The 22929-nt window shown below is 31.2% G+C and overlaps 1 protein-coding gene across 1 annotated transcript in view; it reads right to left on the bottom strand.

The window, feature by feature from the left end:
• LOC124357339 (transmembrane protein 151B-like) overlaps window positions 1–22929 on the bottom strand; it is a 127379-nt gene that overhangs the window by 61328 nt on the left and 43122 nt on the right. The window contains exon 2 of the mRNA XM_046809035.1: window positions 5389–5479. Within this exon, the coding sequence (XP_046664991.1) occupies window positions 5389–5424 (36 nt within the window). The 5' untranslated portion in view covers window positions 5425–5479. The remainder of the gene's footprint in view (window positions 1–5388; window positions 5480–22929) is intronic.

The raw sequence follows: 22929 nt of genomic DNA, 5'->3' as shown, positions 1-22929 counted from the left end.
ACACACAGCTCGTAGCTTTAATTTAATTACGAATGACGGCAACTCTGTGTTATACCGCAGATGTTTTCCAGCGTATAACTTGGCAAGTTTATCATTAAACTAATTGCCAGGTTCTAGGAAACACCAACGGTATAAATACGGATTTGTCTTCCACAAATAGAGTCATTATTAAACACAAGTTATGAATAATTAGTTTATTTTAGATAGTAACACGATTAAATAAAAACTTTGCTTCAGTATATAATCCAGTTTTATGTTTGCGTCATAAAGTAAATAACGTGATGATAAAGATTAAAATTATACTTTTTAGTATGAGCCACAAGATTATTATTAAGGCTTGTGACAACGTCTTTAAAACACACATCTGGATTAACGATAATTTTTAGTTATAAGGATAATCTCGATTATATTGCGGAAATGTTTGTTATGTGAATACAATTTCACAGTGAGAACTCTAGTATTAAAAGGAAAGTTCTCTGCCAAAACTAGCGTGGTTGACAATCGATTTATTTTTTTAGGAGACATTCATCTAGCGATCTAAAGAAATCTGGTTATGTGCTTATACAATGCAAATTTTACTATCTTTTTTATTCTTTCGGCTCTGGACTATCGGCATCAAAATGTTTATTGTGCTGCCACTGAAAATCAGAAGAGGTAACCGAAATATGATGTGGTCATAATTTGTCATTGTAGTTTGTTTTATAAAAGTGACAAATGAGGCCTTTCTGAATTATTACGTTAATCACCAAAGGCTTGCTTAAGGTATACAACAGCGAGTTATTCCACAAACGCAAATTTTCCAACATTATACTCCTTCAGGTTGTACGTTCACTTTTGAATGGTCCAAACCATTCCCTAAGACTCCTTGTATTTGGCAGGAGTATGTCAACTTACTCTAATCTGTTTGCCCCCTAAAGTTTATTGTAATTTTTAAAATAAAAAAGGCAATACAGTTGACTCATTATTGATCTGGAATGCCTATTATATTACACAAATGCGCTTGAAATATTGTAAGTATCCGATCAGATATTTGAGTAATATTAGTAAATACTAAAATTTAAAGTAATCAAATTTTATACTGATTGAAAACAGTAACAGAGTGATTAAGTTTTGAGCTCAAAATAAAACAGATGAATAGTGATATGATTAGATCCAAAGAGCACCGATATAGTTTAACACTAACTATTCACATATTAAATGGTATACGGTTTAAACATTACAAAACAACAATATGAATAAAATAAAAATGTGGTCGTCAGAGAACAGTCATTTAACAGAGGACGTGTTGAAACAAGTGTTCTGTCGACGCAACGTGTCAAGCGTCTTATCTTGTCATGTTTATCTTTTGATCCTCACTCACACCTCAACATTTCCAGTGTTTGAAGTTTGCCTTAATATGGCTTTACTTGTTTAAGCTAAGGATTTGTGTCTCATTTCTTGTTCTGAGAAGTTCTTGTCAAATACAGTTTGGGTACATAAGTTCATTATAAATATGAACTAATCCTAAAGATCACAACACTCCTATCTCAATGTACCGGATGTGGAGAGGTTGCATTTATCAAAACAATATTTAAATTTTGAGCAGAAAAATAAACACAAATTATTATATATTTAGTTTACATACTATTTCAGAGTGATAAAACACGAATTTTAGCATTGCTCTTATAAAAGTCTAAAATCTGCTAATTAACGAATACGTGAAATATCACTTGTCTCATAACAACTGTGTAGGGTTGTTGAATAAATTAAGCCTGTATATTTATACGCTGGTCAAACAAATTACAACTTGACTTTGAGTGTCGAATCTCTATTTATTTCATACATCAAATTAGAGATAAAATTTTAAGAATACGTTCAGTCAAAAATTGAACAAATCCAGCGGAAAAATTCCGGACTTTTACTATCAATTACAGATAATTTAACTATCACAGTTGGAAGAAAGGATCGCTAGTTTTCTAACAATGTATACAAATTTATAGAATATTTGTTACTAATTAATGTATTATTTTACAAGATTTTTAGTTTTACTATCAAGAACTAAGATCTGGTTTATTAAAACACATGAATGGTTATTGGAAACCTACACTTAACATTACCTTACTCTATATTATGGCGCTCTAGAAATAAAATGCACTATGACTGTAAAATGTGAAATTTTAAATAATTTAAATTACTAAGCTATATTATTAAATAACATGCCGTTTTAATGCCTTTCACTTTTTCAATGTTTTATGTCCGATTAATCTGTAATTATATAAGATGATATCAAATTACTAAGAACTAGTTTTACGGTTGTATGAGTTTTCAGTTTAAAAGTAAAAGATACATTTTTACTTTTAAACCATAGAAACCACAAGTGATCTATTGGTACTTTTTAATTGTAGGATATTTTATTATTAATAAAGTCACAATAAAATCGGAATATAGTTTATTGAAAAAGAGAAATGATTCACTATGGTAAATACTCTGTAATTACGAAATTTAAGAGTGAACTGGTTGAGGCGCGGCAATGGTAAGGTATGAGGGCAATATACACGACACATTCCTTTCCGTCTTCCCCTTTCTCGGCTATCGGCAAATTTATTTTAACCAATCAATTTGATCAGCTTTCGACTAACAAAGAATAGACAACGACAACTACTGTGTCCGGCGGTGGAGAGCTATGACGGCAATATACACGACACATTCCTTTCCGTCTTTCCCTTTCTCGGCTATGGGCAAATTGATTTTAACCAATCAATTTGATCAGCTTTCGACTAACAAGGAACAGACAACGACAACTACTGTGTCCGGCGGTGGAGAGCTATGACGGCAATATACACGACACATTCCTTTCCGTCTTTCCCTTTCTCGGCTATCGGCAAATTTATTTTAACCAATCAATTTGATCAGACTTTCGACTAACAAGGAACAGACAACGGCAACTACCGTGTCTGGCGAAGAGATATAGCTGCAATATAGGGAACAATTCCCTAACCCGCTTCCCCTTCTTTTTCGTGAGAGGGGAGGGGGAAGACGAAATTCATTTTAAACTACAATTTTGATCAAATTACCGACTATGTGTAGTCCACAAAGTTATTTTAACCCATCATTTTGTCAGATTTTTGTCTAAGAAGTATAAGACAATATTACAAAAAAATAAGACACAAGGTCAATGTGCAAAATAAATAACTTCTATAATAATAATAAGATACAGTTTTTTGGTAACATTTATAATTCAATATTGCTGTATAATTTTATTTAGATGTATAGATTAAAGATGTAAGTAAGTTTAAAGCTTATAAGTTAATAAGATTAACGGAAACGAACTGTTCGTGGTGTCTTACATCATGACTCAGAGTCTAGATGAGACAATGACTAATGATTGGTGACTAACGAGTAATAGGGCACATCACAGCATAAGGCCATTAAACTGAAAAAATTCCTTCCCGGTCTCACGCGCGGATTCCCTTTATAGAAGGGCCAATGGCGAAGTGTAGCGAGTACGGCGGTTATCGCGGGATTACCGAATCAAGCAACGTCGAGCGTGGCTTCTGCTTGGAGGATGGTGATAGTGGTGGTTCGGAAGTCACCTGCCACTGTTTCCCAGATTAAGCATTAGAGAGGGCTTCTTAGCCCTAACTTCGCATGTTAAAATAAGACATTGTTTTACTTTACTTTATAGACGAATTTATACTACTGATCCATTTACCGTAATACTCTAGCATTGAGTCATGGCACATGACGAATTTCTTTCCGGCTTTCGTTTTTGTTATTTAATAATCTATATACACAGTACAGACGTTTTTAATAAACTGCTTTATTCATTTGAAATATTAAGATATAGAAGATTAGAAATGCTGTCATGATTGGAATGAATTTCCATTATTACAGTTGTTACCCGCGTGTTTGTTTTAATCCCCCCACTGTACAACAGAGACAATACGATCTTAATTAGCTTCCTATGTATTCCTGAAATATTTTGAGCACTGAAATTCCTTTTTCACGAAACATTCCTGTGTCATTAAAAGGTATAAAATGCCAATGGATGCCTCAAATCGGATGGTAGTACACTTTTTATAAACTAACAAGAATGTTAAGGGTAGTTCCGTAGCAAGTTTGAATACGTAGTTTCTACTGAAACATCTTATTAGGTCAGGGGTATGAAGCCTTGAGGCTAAATCCGTTTCGCAGTACAATTCTCGAGGTAGTATAAATTTCTGTCTAATTAAACTTTTGATGTAATCATTTCTGAATATTGTCAGTTTAATAATTACTATAATATAATTACTCAGTTTGTTAACAAAATGCATGTCATATCAGTCTGTTTGTTCGCGGGATATCTCGAAAACAAATTAAATTGTAGACCAAAAGCATTACCTAAACTTTCATTTCAATCACTCACTACTATCTTATTTCATTTTTTACTTCCTTTTCATTTCTTCATTTCTACTAAGATCAAGTTCGAAGATAATTCATGGTACTTTTTTGTTGTATTCATACAAAAAAATAAAAAAAGAAGGTTTAAATAAATTTTGCTGACAATCCTTTCAATAGGTTCCTTGTAGAGGTAATATATATTATGAATAGAAACGCGTTATAGAGACGCCTGTTCACTTTTAAGTTTCCCGAGCTTGGGTGATATCCACAACAGATTGTTTCCTCCAAAATTTACAAATAGCCATGTTGAATAGTAACTCTTAATAGAGTGATAGTTTTATTTGAAATATTGTTTTCCCAACATTCCTGTATTATTAGAATGCAAAAATGACTAGAAGCATCTGTGTGGTATGTGAAGCTGTATATTATAAAGTTTACACTACACTCTAACGTTTATAAAAATTTATTAAACTTGATATGCAGTACATTCAAGATCCAATTTACAGTTTTGGTGGTACAATTGATTTTGTTTCGAGTTTAGTGAATGAAGTATACAGAGGAACAGAAGGCTGATGTATAATTCAGACTTATCCGCCCTTTTCGCCTTTTCTCCCTCCTCCCACACCGTCACATCCAAGGCTCATTTCAGGTCAGGGCCACTCTGTGTCGTGTATTGTCTTTCATAATCTTGTACAAGTATACCAGTTAGATAACTGTAATACAGGTAGTGCCTCATATATCAGTATACATACTGATATTACCTAAGCTAAGAATTAAACGTTTTTTTAGCAAATTTTATTCCGAGGTTTTAAGAGAAATTAAAAAGATAAATTCTCATCCGCCCTATGACAAGATGTATTTATAAATAAAGCATATTATGCACTAAATAGTGTTCTTTAATGATTTCACATTGTCTTTTTTTGAGGCAAATATGACAAAAGTACTTGTATATTTTAAAACTATCGTGCTTACACATAGTAATGTGTATATCTTTCAGATACAGCAGTGAATATGACAGAAGATAATTACCTCCTCTGACTCGTCGTTGTCCAAGGTGTTGCTCATGATGAGCCTGCAGCTGACACAGGGACATCACGGCTAGCCGCCTCGCATACCGCCCCTGCAACACAATATAAAATAGATGTGAACCCTGAGAACCAAACTAACTCATCTGACTCATTGTTCTTAAAGGTGTTCTGGCAGGACTGGGCATCTATAGCACGGTTATTGCTCCCATAGTGACGAAATCTGTTCAGGTTTCATATAGTTAGTGTTAGTCTTTTTGAATAATAATCCTCAAGTAACCAGGATTACTTACATTGATCTGTGGCTTATTAGTATGGGGAAAGATAAGTTGGTTCTAACTTCACCGAAGTCGCACTCACACTGTATTCTTATGAATTTTTTGGTTTCAAACTTATCTAGGATCTAGGGAAAAATCTTCACCGGCCTTCATTGACCCGTCCACGACCGATAAAATCCCATAAAGGCATAAAAGAACAGAGCACACTGAATATTTAATTTTTGCGAAACCTCAAAACATAAATTTGACATCTTTTGTCATGTAAAGCATCCAACAGAGCTGTACAACATAATATGAACCAATATAGAAATGCGGAGATTTTCACATTGTAAGTAGTGTGTATGACAAGAACTACTTTTTTCAGTTCCCTAAAAACGTTAATGTCATATCTGAATTATAATAGTCCTTCTGGCTCAACCGGAAGAGGTAACTTGGTTTTTGTGATAATTCTCATGTGCTAAACATTCAAGATACAAAAACATTTTTTTAAGTCTAGGAACTTTTATATGAATTCTAAAACACCTTTTCCATTTTTATAATAAAAAAATAACGGAGTTGTAAATTTTTGAAAAATTCTAAAAGCCTTCATATTGAAACCAAATGGTGAACCATGCTGGCCTATGAAATTGAACTTATTAATAAGATCCAATTTTGTACCAAATTCAACTTGTTTCAGGATTTTTTATTTCGTAACTTTTGCATTTCAACAGTGTAAACAATATACATGCACCGCTCTCATTTTTTGAGTTATAAGTGTTATTGTATATTAGGTGTTCAGGTTTTATTCACTTATAATAAGACATATTGTTAATCTTAACTCGTTTATTTGTATCAACTTAACGAAATTCTAATGGAAATACAAAAATAACATTTTAAAATTAACATAAAATTAACACGAAGAAATGTTCGTGTATGAGTATATATATTCGTAAATGAGTTACCAACTGTGGAAATCATTTGGGTGAGGAAAAGAAACATCCAAAACGTTTTATATAAACGTAGTTTGGATACTTAACCGGTATTCAAGCCTGATGTTGAAACCTCCTCTCACAGCCAAGTAATTAAGTCTGAATAGCCAGCTAAAGTAGTACCTTTGCCATTACGTCTCTCGCACAGAAGCCTGGCGTTTAATTCATACGTTCGTTACTTCTTGTAGGACTGAAAGAAATAATTATAACGTCACATACAAGCGCCTGAACATCGTACATGCTGTATATTCTCCTATTATAAAACACTCATTTATTGTTGGACTGGAACTTAATATACTTTTGTGATATCTTGGAAACTAATCGCAATTTCAATAGCTTTCTTCATGTATTAGATTTAAAACAAACGTATTGATACGAGAATTACAATCGAAATGCAATAATAATAGTTTCCTGTAATGAGAAAAAGTTCATCTATGAAGTTTATGTATTGTAGCTCTGTCTTGGTTATCAGAAAATAAAGATTTTATTTACAAATACATGAAATTTGATCTTAATTTATTTTTATTAACTCTCCAACTCAGTTAGTTAAAAGTAATTGAGTTAAACAAGCATATTTTGTTTGTTGATTGAACAAACATACAGTTTTCAGTTGCATAAGGAGATAAAAGTAAATACAGTTAATAACTTGCAAAGTGTTTAGTGTTATTTTTTTAATATCTAAAGAACAAATTTGTGTAGTTACTTGTATTTTGCTAATGTTAAAATTATGTAGTGGTTGTAGGTAGATTTTGTATATCAAGTTTATATATACTTTCAATAAAGATTTAACCAAAAAAGTACTTGCTCCGCGGGGACACGAACCCGGATCTCTCACTTGCCGTTAAGTATGCTACCATTACAGTATTTACCGGAAGGACTATTTAGTTTAGGCATGTCTTGTGTTAAAAGTTATTTTAAATCGCTGAAATTGTTATGAGATTGTTTTGAAAAGAGGGGGGAATAATTTTTGATGTTAATAGTTACTAACAAACAATGGCAAGAATAATTAATTGTTTATGTGTTATTATTAACAGTTGTTAATTGTTATTGCTACATTTGTAACTCGTTACAGACATTTTATCAGAGATATTGTATGATTTAGGACAGGACGATCAGTAGAAATTTCCAAACATTCCATGGTAATTTGAATATATGAGCTAGATAAAATTAATTGTTTTAATTGATTCGTGCAAAATATTACCTAAAAAAAACTGAAATAACTGTCTGCTTCAGTTACATCCTTTTCAGGCTCGTGGTAGTACACTACATAAGCCAAGACCATTAAAGTGAACGATAATTGGTGTTGAGAAGATGATCTTGTAGAGAACACGACTTGAAATTACTTCGTGCGCTCCAGATAAACTTCTGAGTGAGATGTTATTTAAGACATAAACAAACATTAGTTTAATCATTCCTGATCATTTATATGTGCATTGTGTTGCTAGTCTAAAAACTTATTATAGTAGAAACATATTTTTACATTCGGAGGTGTTTTAATGTATTTTAATTTTTAGGTTATTCAGAAAACTTTGTATTAGAATACCCGTAAATAGAAATGTATTGATTATATTTTATGTTCCATTAACAATACTTATATTGGAAAGTCGAAAAATAGTTGAGTGCTTATAAATGATTTATAAATCTAAAGCGAAAAAAAACTCTATGAGAGACCTCCTGTACAGCAGTTCTTGTACGTGGTAGTGAATAGGAATTTTGTCGCCCACAAAATACTTTACGAGTATTTATTGGCTTAATTGACGGGTAGTATATGCGTAAAAGTGTTTCCTTTAATACATTAATAGGATTTTGATTATATTATAAAAGTGAATTTTACCTAATACTATTCCTAAAGTTTACTTAGTAGTCGTTTCCAGCAGGAATTCAGCAATGTCTGTTTTCCGTATATATTCCTAATTTTATAGTTGTTTAGGATTTAAGCTACTCGTAACAAGTAAATTATAATCTTTACACCGCATTTAATTTGAACCTGGATTTTGTGGAGTTTCTTTGTATAGTAATGTAATTGTATAACCAGTGAACGCTGCTTTTTATTTAATACTCTACTAATCTCTCATAAAGTATGGGTTGCAGTTTCGATTGTTTGTTGCATTTACCCAAATTGTTGTTCTGTTAAGTAAAGCTGCAATATTCTGTTTGTCAATTATAATTAACGGTTGTTACAATTATACAATTGGATTGTGATGATGAGTAAGTGTAGATAATATCACTCGGGTAGATTGAAACATGTGCCGCCGCGTCGTTGAAAAAGACGGCATTACATGCCGCACTTGAACAGTTGCCAAGTGCTACAACGTATACATCAGCTCGTCTCAGTTACACGATTAACCTACTTTTGCGCCTGTGAATGTAGCACATTAATTAGTTAAACTATCGCTTGACATTTCAGTTGGGATTCGCTGACGTTCTTACATTTATAAATTGAAGCGCTACCGTTAAAATTAATTGGACGAGTTTTCAACATTTAGAATGTAGTAAACTTAGTTACCAGGATATCTTTTAGGGATCAAAGTTTTACAAAGTTTGTTAAAATAAAGGTATGGTTTATGATGGTGTTCATTTAAGAAGATTTTCCGCTATGATTGTAACAAAGAGAGTTTACTTTGTATTTTAAATTACACAAAGATTGTTTGTATTTTGTTTCTTTTACGAATTGTAGTTTTATCGTTTACAATAGTTTAGGAGATTCAAGAGGTTTAGGATGTTTCGGTCATTACCTAGAGTACCTAATACTGATGTACATGGAAAACGTTAACTTCATTATCAGTTGTACTTTTATGCAGGAAGTCGCAAGTGCGTAGAGGTGCCTCCTTGATTTGAGCTCCTTAGTAACAATGTTAAACTTCTAACAACTTATGCTCTTATATTTTGTAGTATATTAATGGTAGTGTCTTATTTTAAAGATATAACCAATACACATCAAAAATATCATTGGTTAAAATTATTTCACTTTATAGTAATTCATCGTTTTACTATTAAAATATTAGTCACTTTGCAAATAATCATCTCACCACAGCCGGCTTGTAACATATATGAATACGTAAAGAAGTTAGTCGTAAGTTTTAGAAAATGTCTGTCTTAATGTCAATTTCAAAAATAATTAGGCATATTTCATAGACCTATTATTAAAAATCATGAAACATACGTAATTGTAAACTGTAAATATTGTATTTGTGACCCATTATTCTGTGAATCATGACATACCATGTGAGGGCGCCCTCTACTCGGTGACGTGGCAAAGCTGTTTATCATTGATGTATTGTTGGCGTTATGAGAGATAACGATGTGACCTAATGGCTGTGTACAATTAGTATTATAGCAGTATTACAACTCCGCTACAATACTAAGCGGGCAGTATACAGGGATACTGGCGTGACAACTATACAGCAATACATTTTTATTTAATACAAAATATTTAATTAAAATGTTGTGGCATTGATAAACAAGGTTAATTAGCCGAGCATAAGTCTAATGCTTAACTACGACAAATTGTCAAATTTCGATAGCTGCCCATGAATTGGAACTTTTATATGATACTTTAACTACTGAAATTAATCAAATTAATATATTTTTAATTGTAAAAAATATTGTAAGTTGTACTGAAAAAACATTCAGTGTTGCCCTGCACTGATGACAACGAACAAAAAACCGCCCCGAGGCAGTGCCACGTACAGAATACAGAGTGTCATCTAGAATCACTAATGGTTGAGGGAGTTATCAAATAATATAAAATAATTGACACAAATATGTTTTTATAGATAATCGTTTGAGTTTTGCTGGCAGCTAACAAAATTTAACCGACATTTATTTTTCCACGTAAAGACTCTTGCATATATTGTGTAAACAAAGAAGAATAAAAACACTAATAAAACATTTTCCTATCTCTTAGTACAGCTAAATATATCCTCATACCACGAAATATTGAGAATTAGTTCTATTGAACCCATTTGAAGAGTTGCAAAATAATAGCGTGTTGTCTTACTGTATTTGTGTCGGATGAGTTTAAGGCTATTATCTTAAAATAAACCACATTTAGACAGCTGTACAAATCAACACTAAATCTTTATATATACTGTATATATATATATATATATATATATATATATATATATATATATATATTTCTTATGTTCGTGTGTATGTGACTGAACTCCTCCTAAACGACTGGACCGATTTTGATGAAATTTTGTGTGTGTTTTCCATGGAATTCAAGAATGGTTTAGATTCACAATTTGGTCCACTGGAAAATGCTTTTTAAATTAATTTTTCATTTGTAAGTTGTTGTTGATTTTGGAGTGTTTTACGTTGGATCCGGCAGACTGCACTACGACACGTAATACAAAGTGAACTGATGTTTAACAGCTGTTAACACTTTCAGCTGAAGTTCATCAAAGAGGCAAAAACAGTTGTTTTCAGTAGTGTAATATTGCATAGAAGAAGTTATTGTCTAATATCAAATTTAGATTACATCAATGATCAATAAACTATCTAATGCAATGAAAATACTATTAAACGCTGTTATAAAAACCACCTCATAGTACAAAGCCATGAATGTTTGCACATAAGGTAATCGAATTGGGTTAGATCGAAAGTAAATGAAAAGAGCCGAAAGAAGACGCTTTATGATCGAAATTGGTTTTCGTTGATACATTTTCTTGATCGGAGATCAAAGCAAACTCCTCAATGATACTGGAAATATCTTAGTCAGAAAATTAATTTTAACAGAACGAATTTGATTCTTTATAACCTAATTAGTTTATTGAGATTCATCCATATTAATTAATTTTACTGAATAACTTATCAACACCATACATACCTTCATAATGCGCCCAAGAGGCTCACGAAGGAACGACTATAAATTATCTCAGGAATGTGTAGAATGTGATAGAAAAGAATACGTGAATATAGTGTATTGTTTTTCAACAGGAAATTGCGTGCGAAGCCACGGGCAACCGCTAGTACTGTTATAAAAAACAAAGTCATATATACAAAATATGCCATAAAAACTTCAAGCTAAACATATGTTTCTTAATGAAACAGCAACTAGAGTAAACCTTTTCAAGACATTTAAAAGGTTGCGACCTTTATATAAATGAACGTTCCCTTAGGATAAACTCTATAACCTTAACTGACAATAGAAATTCAAGTACCTTTTGTATAAACCCCGCCATATAAATATCGCAGTACATGCAAAGTTCAATTATCGTACTTCTACTGTATCGAGGTACGTGTGTTAACGTAATCACTAAGAATATTACTATATACTGCATATTTTTGATAAATGTTTTAAACAGTCGTATTTTGTTATAATATTTTCTCATTATGAACCATTTAAACAAACAAAGTTGTATTATTGATTGAGTTGTAGCTTGCATAAAACCTTGCATTCACTTAGGTATTCATTGTTACGTATTGTTTAATAAATGAGATAATAATTTAATAATTCATTTCAGTGGGTGGTAGATCTCCAAGAATGAAAGGAACTTTAAACACCTGCAAGTTGTTTCGCGTGATAAAATCATGAAACTAAGTCAATATACAATTTATAAAGAATGTTATATATTATTTAGCTATTTAATTTACTCACCACGCAAAATTTCTTTTCAAAACGATAAGGTTTTGTAATATTTTTACATTTTTAAGTTAATACAATAAAACACGCTGCACCGATCCAAAACTATTATATTTACTACTTTAATAGTTTTAGGTCAGATTAGACCCTTATACGTTGCATAGTATCTTATAATGTATTGCGACATCATATTAAAGAAATGAATTAAATACAAATATGCAGATATAATATATTTTATTAGAATCCATTATAAACTTTCTATATGTTAAGTTAACCTCATTGATTTACAAAAATAAACATTTCAGTTATTTGTGTATGTAACATAAATTTCATTACACAAAACTATGTGCACAAATATGCTAAAGTAATTTAAAGTCACAAAGGTATTTATTTTCTATTGAATATAGTTAAAATATGTGGAAATCTTCAGAACTTCATTATTTTCAATCAATATTTATAATAACTAATGTAGTATTATTTAATACCTTTACTTAAATATCCATTCTTTTAGCTACAAACAAACTACCTTCCCCCCACTTTCAATTCTTAACTTAATGTTCATTGAATATTTTAACTTAAAACGAAAACTGATTTGGTTCTTTCCAAGAAACAAACATTTACCTAGAAAGCTCTCATCAGATTTTGACTAAACTCTCAGAACACTGTCAATAACATACAAGAAAATAGCACAAACTAAATTATGTACGAGATCTACGGTCAAAAGCTTTAAAATATTAAATTTGAATCTTGATTCCAAGAAAGATTCTTTAGGAGAGAAACTAAAAAACAGTTTAAAATTATTTTAAATATAATTTTTGATAAAAGAATATCTAAAAGAACATTTCTGATGACACTCCAACTAGGTTTTAGATTAGATGTGATATAGCAATGATTTGTTTTACTTATACAAATAAATGGTAAACTAAATAAAAACAGAATGTAACTAACTTAAATAAATAATAATAACTTATACTGGGTGATTCGGGAAGTGTTACCAGAACTTTCTGAGCTTATATTATAAAACATAATGAACAAAGTTCATATAAACATAGGCCCGGGAAAGCTTTGTTACTGAGTAACGACCAACAAAAGATTTCACCCATAATTTACTACCCGAGGTTAAATCGTTTGCAGGGAGTCTGGGAAGAGGATTTCGAAAGGAATGCAGTTTTTTATAATGGTTTTTGACATGATAAATAAAGTTTGTTCCATAACTGTATCCCTCTTATTGTTTAAGATGTACTATGTTAAACACAAAAACGAGCATTCAAAAATAGATTTTTTATGTTTAACCTACAATTAATTTGTTAAATAGGAAATAAAAAAACAGACATTTATAGAAATGTATGTTTCATAAGTTTTATAAGTTCTCTCTATAGAGAGAAACTTATAAAAGATTTAATACTGAAAAAAATTATGTACATCATTGCAATCACAATGAAATAATTATTTTTAAATTATTAAATTCTACTACCAACACTTTACCGTGCAAGAAATACTCATTTGCAGTGGGATAAACGTTCAGTTAATTCCGCGATTTAATAACAAACTCTACTGGTTAAATGAAGTTGTTCATTTTGAACAGTTTGTTATCCTGAACAGATTTAATGTTTTCTTTGGGGGGGTTTTCACGGCACAAAAAGGTTGTCTGGATAACCGCTTGGACGTGGTTATTACCCGCTTATATTAAGAGTTCTCATTACTTTCCAAATATTCATAGTCTTGTAAAACAAAAACTTTTATATTTTTGAGCGCCAAGTATTTCCTGACTTATGTTCTGAAACTGGGAATTTGAAAACCTGTATGACATAACACACAGGATGGGGGTGGTGTAATACTCACGATGGTGTAACACACATTTAGTAGACTATAAGATTATTAAATTAAACGAGTATTATAGTATATAGAACGCGTCTAATTATGTTTAATTTTAATGTTCTATTTCATGAGAAATGTTACATATTCAGGCTTTAAACCTACTCATGGCGTGGGCTAACATTACTGTAGTTCAAAGTTCACCACCTACATGTTCTCGTGTACTAGATTGTCGTAATATTTCTATTTAGATAAGTATTTTACGACAATGTATATTACATACATTAATATTTTAATGTTTATAATAGTTTAAAAAATCTATTTACGAATTTAATTGCTTAGTACATTTGAGTTAAAGTTCATATACTGTTTATATATTTTCATATTCATTATATATTTTATAAAATATTTATTATATTATCCTAATCAATTGTTTATAACGTATTACTATTTATTATATTTTAATCGAAATCTACGAGTTTTCTATTATTTTCTACAAAAGACAACTTAAATTGTCCAATAATTTTAATTTTCTCACACCTGACGATGGCATTTTAGATGTCGAAAGGCCTCGTGTAAAAAAATTAAAATTGTTGTACAATTGTGAGTTTTATGTTATAGAAAGTAATAGAAAATAGTTTTTCTATTAAGAAGAGCTTCTCCTTCAATAATATTTGAATATTTACAGATTACATAGCATAGATTGTAATGAGATTAATACAAAGTAGTAATTGTAATGCTGTATTTAGGAAACAATACTTTTAGAGACTTTGTATACAAGAAGTAGATAGAAAAATGGAATAAACACTCCATTTAAATCTCCTAGTAAAAGTACAGTGAAGGGAGCCTTGTATGATAAATTCCCAAAGTGAAATCCCGAAAGTCAACCCTAAATAAATAAATGTACGAGTAAATATACGAAGAGAATTGTGGTGACTTATGCACTTCAAGGGGTTACTTTTGTGTAAATATCTGTCAACAAGGATTGTTGAGAATAACAAACCGTTATTTCTAAACCCTTTTTTTAGAGCGCAAAACGAGTTTGCACAGTGTTGTGCTACTGTATTCAAAATATCACGTTTTGGTACTAAATATTTAGGCAATGCTGAAAATACTGTTTCCAGATACAAATTTGTAGATTAAGAAAAAGGAAAAATAATATTTTGTAAAGAATAAAGAAAAAGATTTTTTGCCTGTATCTCATATATCGATTTTATTCAGTCAGTTTTATCTAAGGATCGATGATTTAGGAACTGAAAATATGTTTTATACCACTTGAGGATTTCAGCAACGAATATTAAATTTCCTATAGTAAAAACAATTAAATTTAGGAGTTCTTTTCATTATTTTTCTCGATATTTTTATAAGACATACATAGTATTATTATACATCTTTTCTTACTATGTTAAATCCTGGCTATTTTGACAAAGTGATGTCTGTTACCTTAGAAATGTGTATGTGTGTGTGTGAAATAGTATTTTTATAAAATTTTGTGTTAGCTACGAAAACGCACAAAAACAAACACTTAAAAAGCAACATAAACATGTGCTGCGTTTTGTGTGTACACAGCGGTACAGGAAATTCCTGTTTTATTGAAAAATATACAATACTATGTCTTATAAGACGCCATTGTCTTATATAAGATACTGAAATGTATGTATATTTTATTGAAATTTCATTATTGTGTTGAGATTTGTTGACCACAAATACTGCAATCCGTGGGCAGCCTTGCCCCAGAGCCTTATCCATTATTGTTTTAATATCTTTAAATGGTGGACATAAATCGTTATTTCATATAATTTAGTATTCAAGATTTTTTTGACATGACATGACAAATACATGGTTGAAGTTTAGTTTGAAATGGTAAATTATTGCAGAATGTTCTGGATATTCCATCTTAATAGGAAGATACAGTTCACGTTGGGCTGACGTCGCGACAAGGCGCAGAGGAGGTTGTTACTCGCTCTGTGCCTGGAGGAAGTCCGTCAATCAGTCTTTTGTCTCAAGACAATAAAGCTCTTGACTATCTTCACAACCATTTTATCTCCTTGAATTAAAACCTTCTTTGTTGGCTCTTCCCTTTGTCAACAATTTATTCACTTGGTAATGTTTTAAAATAAAGTGCAATATAAATAGATTATGACAACACGGCTTTGTGGTTTATGTGGAGTACAAATTGAAAACCTGTTTAATTTCGACAAAAGTATACTCCATTAACCTCTCACGGGCAATAGATAATAATTTAAAATTTGAGTGCTTCATTTGGTCGAGGTAAAGGTTAGGAGCAAGTTACTGGATCTGAAATGAATATTAATGCTGACTACTTGGGATGCAAGGCTATGAAGCCGCTATAAATGAAACCATGGCAACATATTTCAAACTTGGGACGAGTCAAAGGTAACTTTAAATGAGCTATACAACTTTGTAAATATATTATTACAAGACTGTTGTTTTGTCTTATGTAAGTAAAAAATTTACTTCTCATAATTATTACATGATCAAAGAGTAAATTCTCAAACATTATAGTAAGCTACTTTTTTACATCTTCAGAAATAAACATCTTGAAAATCGTGGAAGGAATAATATATAGTATATTATTATTAATTTAACTATAAATGTTCATGTTAAACATCTGATAATTTTAATATTTTATACTAAAAATAAGCCAAGGTTCTAGACAGCCAATGAATAAAGAAATAGCCTATAATGGTCACATGGAATTTATTGATAGACTTGAATTGTTTTCTGTATTTATAGCCACATGTAAGTTAACTTCTTGTTTTGCACTGTATTACTTTACATTCATAGTGACATAAAATTAAACAAAAATTATAATTACCTAAAATAAGGATGTAAAGGAATAATTGGATCGATGACCACAGTTTATAATACTTCATAAACGTACAGCACCTGCAGCACTGGTCATTTCATTTCGTGTGCTCTGTTTGATACTAAATTTTAGTGTACTCTTAATTCTTAATGTAAATATAATTGGTAAATTTGAATGTATTTTGTTATTTCAATGTAACAATATAAATTATGTTAATGTTCAATTAGATAATTGAAATGTCGTAATATATATTGAAATATTAGGTTTGTGATCCTATTGTATTGTTTAATTTGGGAACAAGAGGCAATATCCTACAGTACGCTAAAACTGTAATCATCGTCCAAGGGCCCAGTGGGAGCAAGCTCTATCTTTCACCCGATGAATTAAAATATAATTTAAGACTAAAACCTTATTTATAATATTTTTACCTTCTATTGAGTTTATTTTAAATATGATTAACCTGTAGCAAGCAAAGAAATAAACATTAACGTCAGCATTCTTTTATTGTACAGGCTTATTTTTTCTAGAAGTAATAGATTATTTTAATAAAAAATTGATCTAATCATTTTGTGTCAATTTACAATCTTAAACATACAGTTAGAATAGCAAAATCTTAGAGGAATTACAACCACAACTATAACAAAGACACTGTGCACAAAGGGAATAATTTACACTAACTTCGAGCCAAAAACGTTTCTCTTTTGTTTCCTAGTTTTATGACAATCTGAATATTTATGAAGTGACTTAAACCATGTCAAGCCTAGGAAAATTAGATATTAATTTTCCGTTTAAAATATTTATCGTGTTATCTACTTATTAGTAAAATAGCTAGAATCGTTCATTTAAATGTACAATTAATTATATATTGTGTGTTACAATGATTAGAGTATAAGATTGCACATAGAAGTTTCTCAGATATATTGAATGTATTGGTTTTAAATACATCTTGGTGATATAACTGTTTTACAGTATATACGTACTTGAACTCTTTCCTGTAAAGTAACGTTACTTTAACAGACTTAATGAACAAAAAGCCTTCCCAGTTTATTAAATTAAATTTCAAAACTTAAGAGTCGGAATTAAAAGGCTTGTTAAATGCCAATTTAACTAATATATTTGTACAATTATTAAAACAATGAAATGCTTTAAGCTAAATACCCTTCGCTTTAAAATGTACTTTTATTTCTTTTGTTAAAAAACATGGAACAAAGAAAGAAAAGTGCATTTTAAAATAACAGAATATAGAACAATAGACAATTCTTGAAATTTGGTTCTGTCTTCATGTAAATCTATATGATTATTTTGGTTCATTTAAGACAAAAATCTGAGGAATCTTCTAATTGCACTTCGTATGAAAAGGACCTTTGCGCTACTCCTGGACATAGTATTCAGGAAGGGTAGAAGGGGGTAGCGACCTCCTTCTGTCGAGATCTAGTGCTACATCCACCATGAGCATGAATAGCAGGCACTATTTCAGTCATGTCATCTTGTAAGAAGGGAAGGCTAGCTTTGTTTCAGCCTCTTCCAGTCAAGGTGGGAGGGGTACAAATACTCGTTCATGTTTAGGTTCATGTTTCAACACCAACTTCATCATTCAGCATCATTTTCCACAGGAAAGCCTTAGTCGCTTTTATAGTAAAATTACCTTATCATTTTTGACTTCCAAAGACACATTTAATACTGACTGAATATATTTATTAAGAACCCGTGGATATCAGTTGGAACTATCTCTGTACTCAAGACTCGTTAAACCCCTCAGTTATTTTCCATTGTATTCATCTGTAAATACATAATCGTGTCAACGTTTCAAGTTGAATTAAGGTAATTGGTAAAATAATCGAGTTAGTTATTATAAAACCACATTTTCCATGTGAATCCGAGTATAATAAATAAATCGTATTGTTCTAATTTACAAGTTTCAAAATTACTTAGTCTATTTTCATGTTCATCGTTTAACTTCAGAGTTTGAGTTTTGTAGAAGTTCGAGTACGATTAGAAACACCCAATTAACCACAAGCACTGAAAGTATTTCCGTTTCTATCCCTGCTGTTTTAACTTCATGTAACTTCTTATTTCTAGTTTCCAACGAAACTACCAATACTACTGTACGTGTATGAATATCAAATTCCTAAAACACACGCACACAAACACACACACACACACACACACACACACAAATAAAATATTTATGCTTAAGGGTAAAGAAATGTCAGAATTAGAATTAATATTAATACATACGTATACTTTAAAATACGATCATTAGGTACACGAGATTCATCATCGTATCTTTTACACCTATTACTGGTAGTTACGTATAAGATATATACAGTGTGTCAATAAAGTTCCGTCACACTTTTAAATTAATTGATTTAAAAACGTATGTAGAGCACAAGACTAACAATAACTTACGATTGAAGAGTAGTTTAATAAATATTCATCAGTTCCTCTGAGCTCGACATCGGCATCATTAAACGCCCTGTAGATGTCCACGCGAACTTTGATCTCACATACCAGGATTTATGGGGTAACTGATTCAATGACTGCTCTGATTCAATGACTGCTTCAAGTGTTCAATAAACGAACGTTATGACATTGCACATTTTCAGATAATTGAAAGGTAGCATCATCACTAAAAACAATTTGGTGAATAACATTTTAATCCAGTCAATTTTCATACATAATAACAAAAGCAAAGTCCTAGTTCTTGAATTTGTCATCAGCCTTCAAAGCGTGCAATAATTGAGGTTATAACTATTATATTTAAATCTTAACAAGTTTTAAAACTGTAGACTTAAGGACATTCAACTCAAGTGCGCGTTTCCACACTGGCATTTTTGGCCTTTTAATAAAATTGTTTTAAATGTTCTCGACGGTTTCATCTCCTCTTCAACCTAACTGTCCGTTTTTTGTCCAATACGCAGGAATTAATAAATACAGTAAGTCTGTATTCTTCAAGTTCTTTCCCCATCGATAAATGCTGCGTCTGTCAGAGGGAATTTCATGAAACACTCGACGATATTCTCACAGCACTTTTCTAACCACAAAACATACCGATGTTTTTTATGCAAAATTGCTATGATGACTGTTTTAGTCAAAACGTCAAACTTTGAAAGCAGCTGATTGAATTTATATCTGTTTCGTAGACCTCCGATCAATAATAGAACAGTTATACAACATATAAAGTTTGACATTACTTTGTGGACACACTGTATATACTCGTGTATACACATATAAAAAATACAAATTTTATGATATGATGTATAATTTTAAATATGATGTACAGTTTTTGAAAATAAATGACTTATTCTCTTAGTAGAGTTACTATCTAAAGGGGGTGCTTTGTTCTCGCAGACAATAGACGCTGGGAATTTCTGTCTGATTCTGTCGTACAAACAACAATAGTTTCTTTGCTGTCTGTAATTATTAATTTGTTCTACATCCAACGATCTCTGAGTTTGCATTTATATTTCATAAAGACTAATTTACGTCAGTATTCTACGACCGTAGAAACGAGCTCACAAATGAATACACAAAACGACATGCACATGGTCATTGTATCTCTAGGGAAATTTACCACCTGTGATTTCATTATGGGTACTAATAAATTAAATTAATTTATAAAAGTTAATCACATGTTTTTCAAATACTTTAACAGCTTATTTATGTATTTGGCAATGAATACTCCGTTACATAATGCTTTCAACCACCTGGCTCTGTGTGCCGTAAGCATGTTTGGTGCCATGAAATTCTATGAGTTAATTTTCACTTTGAGATTAAACAGCGAATATATTATTGGGAAGGACATTTTAATCCGATGCTCTACAGATAAATATTAAAGGTTTACTTTTGTTTATATTCTGCGAAGGCTAAGAAAAGAAATGAAACGAATGTAGTAAAATTACAGAAACATATATTATTATTTTTGCTAACGAAATTAGTCCCACATCGGCCACAGTGCGTGGTTACGGATTTTTTTCTTGTTGATGTGCATAGTTGATCACATTGCTCAAAATAAAAATTCTTTATAAAGACTTAATAGCATATTTTTCATAAAAAAAGATAATTATAATTTATGACAGATTGCAACTTTTCGTTTATTCTGGTTTATTAAACATGTTTTCCTCTCACAATTCCCTAGTAGAGTTATTGCTATTCGTGTGTTTTATAATACAACAGTCTGTTATCTTCTAATATTTGTACTTATTATTTACGGTAAAACATGGAAACATGGAGCAATTAATCTCTATGTGGCTGATATAGATGGCCGTTATACTTGCTCATTGTTAAGTTGGTGACTAAGAACAAATTATATTGAATATCAATTACTGTGAGTTTCCGAGCAGTTTAATCTTTTTGTAGCTGATATAAGTAGTCTGTAATAATGCGTGATCTTTGTTAAGTTGGTGGCTAAGAACAAATTATATTCAATATCAATTACATTGAGTTCCGAGCAGTTTAATATCTTTGTGTCTGATATAAATGGCCTGTAATAATACGTGATCTTTGTTAAGTTGGTGGCTGAGAACAAATTATATTCAATATCAATTACATTGAGTTCCGAGCAGTTTAATATCTTTGTGTCTGATATAAATGGCCTGGTAATAATACGTGATCTTTGTTAAGTTGGTGGCTGAGAACAAATTATATTCAATAACAATTACATTGAGTTTCCGAGCAGTTTAATATCTTTGTGTCTGATAAAAATGGCCCGTAATAATACGTGATCTTTGTTAAGTTGGTGGCTGGCTGAGAACAAATTATATTCAATATCAATTACATTGAGTTCCGAGCAGTTTAATATCTTTGTGTCTGATATAAATGGCCTGTAATAATACGTGATCTTTGTTAAGTTGGTGGCTGAGAACAAATTATATTCAATATCAATTACATTGAGTTCCGAGCAGTTTAATATCTTTGTGGCTGATATAAGTGGCCTGTAATAGTGCGTGATCTTTGTTAAGTTGGTGGCTGAGAACAAATTATATTTAATACCAATTACTGTAAGTTTCCGAGCAGTTTAATATCTTTGTGGCTGATATAAGTGGCCGGTAATAATGCGTGATCTTTGTTAAGTTGGTGGCTGAGAACAAATTATATTTAATACCAATTACTGTAAGTTTCCGAGCAGTTTAATATCTTTGTGGCTGATATAAATGGCCTGTAATAATACGTGATCTTTGTTAAGTTGGTGGCTGAGAACAAATTATATTCAATAACAATTACGTTGAGTTCCGAGCAGTTTAATATCTTTGTGTCTGATATAAATGGCCTGTAATAATACGTGATCTTTGTTAAGTTGGTGGCTGAGAACAAATTATATTCAATATCAATTACATTGAGTTCCGAGCAGTTTAATATCTTTGTGGCTGATATAAATGGCCTGTAATAATACGTGATCTTTGTTAAGTTGGTGGCTGAGAACAAATTATATTCAATATCAATTACATTGAGTTCCGAGCAGTTTAATATCTTTGTGGCTGATATAAATGGCCTGTAATAATACGTGATCTTTGTTAAGTTGGTGGCTGAGAACAAATTATATTCAATATCAATTACATTGAGTTCCGAGCAGTTTAATATCTTTGTGGCTGATATAAGTGGCCTGTAATAGTGCGTGATCTTTGTTAAGTTGGTGGCTGAGAACAAATTATATTTAATGCCAATTACTGTAAATTTCCGAGCAGTTTAATATCTTTGTGGCTAATACGAGGCCGGTAATAATGCGTGATCTTTGTTAAGTTGGTGACTGAGAACAAATTATATTCAATACCAATTACTGTAAGTTTCCGAGCAGTTTTATATCTTTGTGGCTGATATAAGTGGCCGGTAATAATGTGTGATCTTTGTTAAGTTGGTGACTGAGAACAAATTATATTCAATCCCAATTACTGTGAGTTTCCGAGCAGTTTATTATCTTTGTGTCTGATATAAGTGGCCGGTAATAATGTATGATCTTAGTTAAGTTGGTGACTGAGAACAAATTATATTCAATACCAATTACTGTGAGTTTCCGAGCAGTTTATTATCTTTGTGTCTGATATAAGTGGCCGGTAATAATGTGTGA

The sequence above is a fragment of the Homalodisca vitripennis genome, chromosome 3 (genome assembly GCF_021130785.1).
Source record: "Homalodisca vitripennis isolate AUS2020 chromosome 3, UT_GWSS_2.1, whole genome shotgun sequence".
Classification (NCBI taxonomy): Eukaryota; Metazoa; Arthropoda; class Insecta; order Hemiptera; family Cicadellidae; genus Homalodisca; species Homalodisca vitripennis.
The sequence above is the reverse complement of the archived record's forward strand: the minus strand, read 5'-3'. Positions and strand labels throughout refer to the sequence as shown.